The following is a 2,345-nucleotide window of genomic DNA, read 5'->3' as shown; positions in this document are numbered from 1 at the left end:
GACGTGCGGTATGCCAATGAGCAACGGATGGGAGAGGCATCACAGCGCGCACCGCCTCCACCCCTCTCGGGCAAAGATGTGACACAGGACCAAAGCAGATCCAAGGTCTTTTCCCCTCTAGTGTTACAGGTGACGAACTGGGTAAAGTTGGTCAGGGTCCTTGAGATTTTGGCATGGTTAAAAGCACCAACGTGCCTGCTCTGGTTTCATGCCTTTGTCTCCTTAACTCCACCGGGATCTCCTTCGGCATGGAATACGTAAGTCCTGATACTGGAGGAGGTCCTCACGTGAGTAACCCCCAGCGCTTTGTTGTGTGGTGGTCGCGGTTTCTGCACATTGTTTATATATAAAAACTAAAGTTCTACTAAAGGTAAAATAAAATAAAAAATAAACTACCAACACTGTTGGTCTATTTATAAGAAATAAATACAGTGCTATTTAGAAGGAATAAAGAAGGAAGTAAGATTTAAGGTGAAAATAGAAAGGGGGAGCGGGAGCTGTTGTGTCAAGCTGCCAGTTATAACATCAAATGACTAATTACAAACAAACCTATAAATAAATGGACAGTATATCATGTTAGATTGTAGTGTAAAAAATGAATGCATGAGTAAGTTTTACTTTCTATGAGACCCCTTTCCTATAGAGCAGCCGGGGTAGTTCATAAGTGCACATGATTGTTCATAAGTGTACTTGGTACTAGAAAACTATTTGCCAAAGACTAATGATCGACTTTGTGGTCATATCATTAGATCTGCAGCCTGGTGTTGAATTGGATCAGATAGATGGGGAGGTTGCTGGACAGATCTGGTAAACAAACTGGGAATGGCTGGTTTCTCCCTGGCTGTGAGGTCTTCAGCTTCCACCTCCAGAAAAATTTCTCTTGGTAAGAAGGTCAGGTGGTTGTCGCAGTGGCAACCTAAGAACAAGAGGGTGGCCACACTTGGATGGCCCAGAGGCCCTGACAGAGTTCTCTGAGGTAGTTAAGAAGCTTCTTGGTTGCACTGTGCTGGGTGTGGATAAGATTCGCCTTGAGCTGAAGGGTCTGGACATTGTTGGGCTGTCTTGGCTGACAAACCTCTTTAGTGCTATGTGGAAGTTGTGGTTTCCATTTTCAAAACAGGGGACTGTTGGGTGTACTCTAATTATCTTGGTATACAATTCTCAGCCTCCCCAGGAAAGTTTATTCCAGGGTGCTGGAAAGGGGGTTCTGACTGATTGTTGAACCGCCGATTCAGGAAGAGCAATTCAGATTCTGGCCTGGCCGTAGACCAGTAGCCCAGCTATTTTTTTGGGGTTACTTCCAAATCTTCGTGTATTTTGTGGACTTGGAGAAGGCTTATATATTATTATATTATGACGGTGTCCCTCAGGGAATCCTGTGGGGCATACTGCGGGTGTATGGGGAACTGGGGGCCATTGCTATGAGCCATCTGGTCCTTCTATAACCAAAGTGAGTTAAACACATTTTCAGTGGGTGTTGGATGCCACCATGTAGCAAGTCCCGCTACAACTGTGGGCTCTCTCAGCACACAAACCCAAAACAGACCACAGGCCACACACACTATTTACAACACTTAGCCTGCTTCAAAAGTCCATGAAGTTTTCTCCAGTTGTCCTTTCTGTTGTGTGTGTTGGACTTCTCAGGTCCAGCACACTACTGCATAATACCGCTGAGATAATCAACTCGCAAGCCTTCCCCACACCTCTCCCCCGTCCCTCTCTCCCGTAGCTGATTGTAAACCACACCCACCTCCACACACCAATGTTGCCTGTTGTCTCTAATCCTGTTTGTGATATTCACAGAGAGGCTCTCACGGCACAGCTCGGTTGAGTAGAGTGTCCAGTTTTGGCACCTCAGAGTTTTGTCTCTGCTTTTTGCAGACAATGTGGTTCTGATGGCTTCATCAGACTGAGACCATTAGCATATGCTAGGGTGTGGAGGTGGGTGTGGTTTGCAGTCAGCAAGTCTGAGGGTTGTCTGCTGGAAAATAGTGGATTGCTCCCTCTGGGTTGGGAGTGAGTATCTCAGGATCTTATTTATGAGTCATGGTAAAATGGAGGTCACATACAGCTACTCCTTGTGACTCAAAGAACGAGATTGCAGAGACAAGTGGCTGAAATGAGTTTCCTGTCCCCAGAACTCGCTAAAGGGGATTATATATCTCATCTGCCATGGGAATGCCTTGAGATCCCCCGTGAGAAACTGGAAGGCGTTGCTGGAGAGAGGGATGTCTGGTTGGATGGATGAACGGATAATTCAGATTCAGATTCAGATTCAGAAATACTTTAATAATCCCAGAGGGAAATTATATTCGTTACATACTCCAGATACAAATGACATATTA

At 45.5% G+C, this 2,345-nt stretch overlaps 1 protein-coding gene across 1 annotated transcript in view; it reads left to right on the top strand.

The window, feature by feature from the left end:
- LOC118326978 (NACHT, LRR and PYD domains-containing protein 12-like) overlaps nucleotides 1-2,345 on the top strand; it is a 25,057-nt gene that overhangs the window by 6,219 nt on the left and 16,493 nt on the right. The window contains exon 4 of the mRNA XM_035660143.1: nucleotides 892-1,040. Within this exon, the coding sequence (XP_035516036.1) occupies nucleotides 892-1,040 (149 nt within the window). The remainder of the gene's footprint in view (nucleotides 1-891; nucleotides 1,041-2,345) is intronic.

This window comes from Morone saxatilis, unplaced genomic scaffold (assembly GCF_004916995.1).
Source record: "Morone saxatilis isolate NCDOM2014 unplaced genomic scaffold, NCSU_SB_2.0 Contig17, whole genome shotgun sequence".
In the NCBI taxonomy this organism is placed as follows: domain Eukaryota; kingdom Metazoa; phylum Chordata; class Actinopteri; family Moronidae; genus Morone; species Morone saxatilis.
Note: the sequence above shows the minus strand (reverse complement) of the source record. Positions and strands in the feature narration are given on the sequence as shown.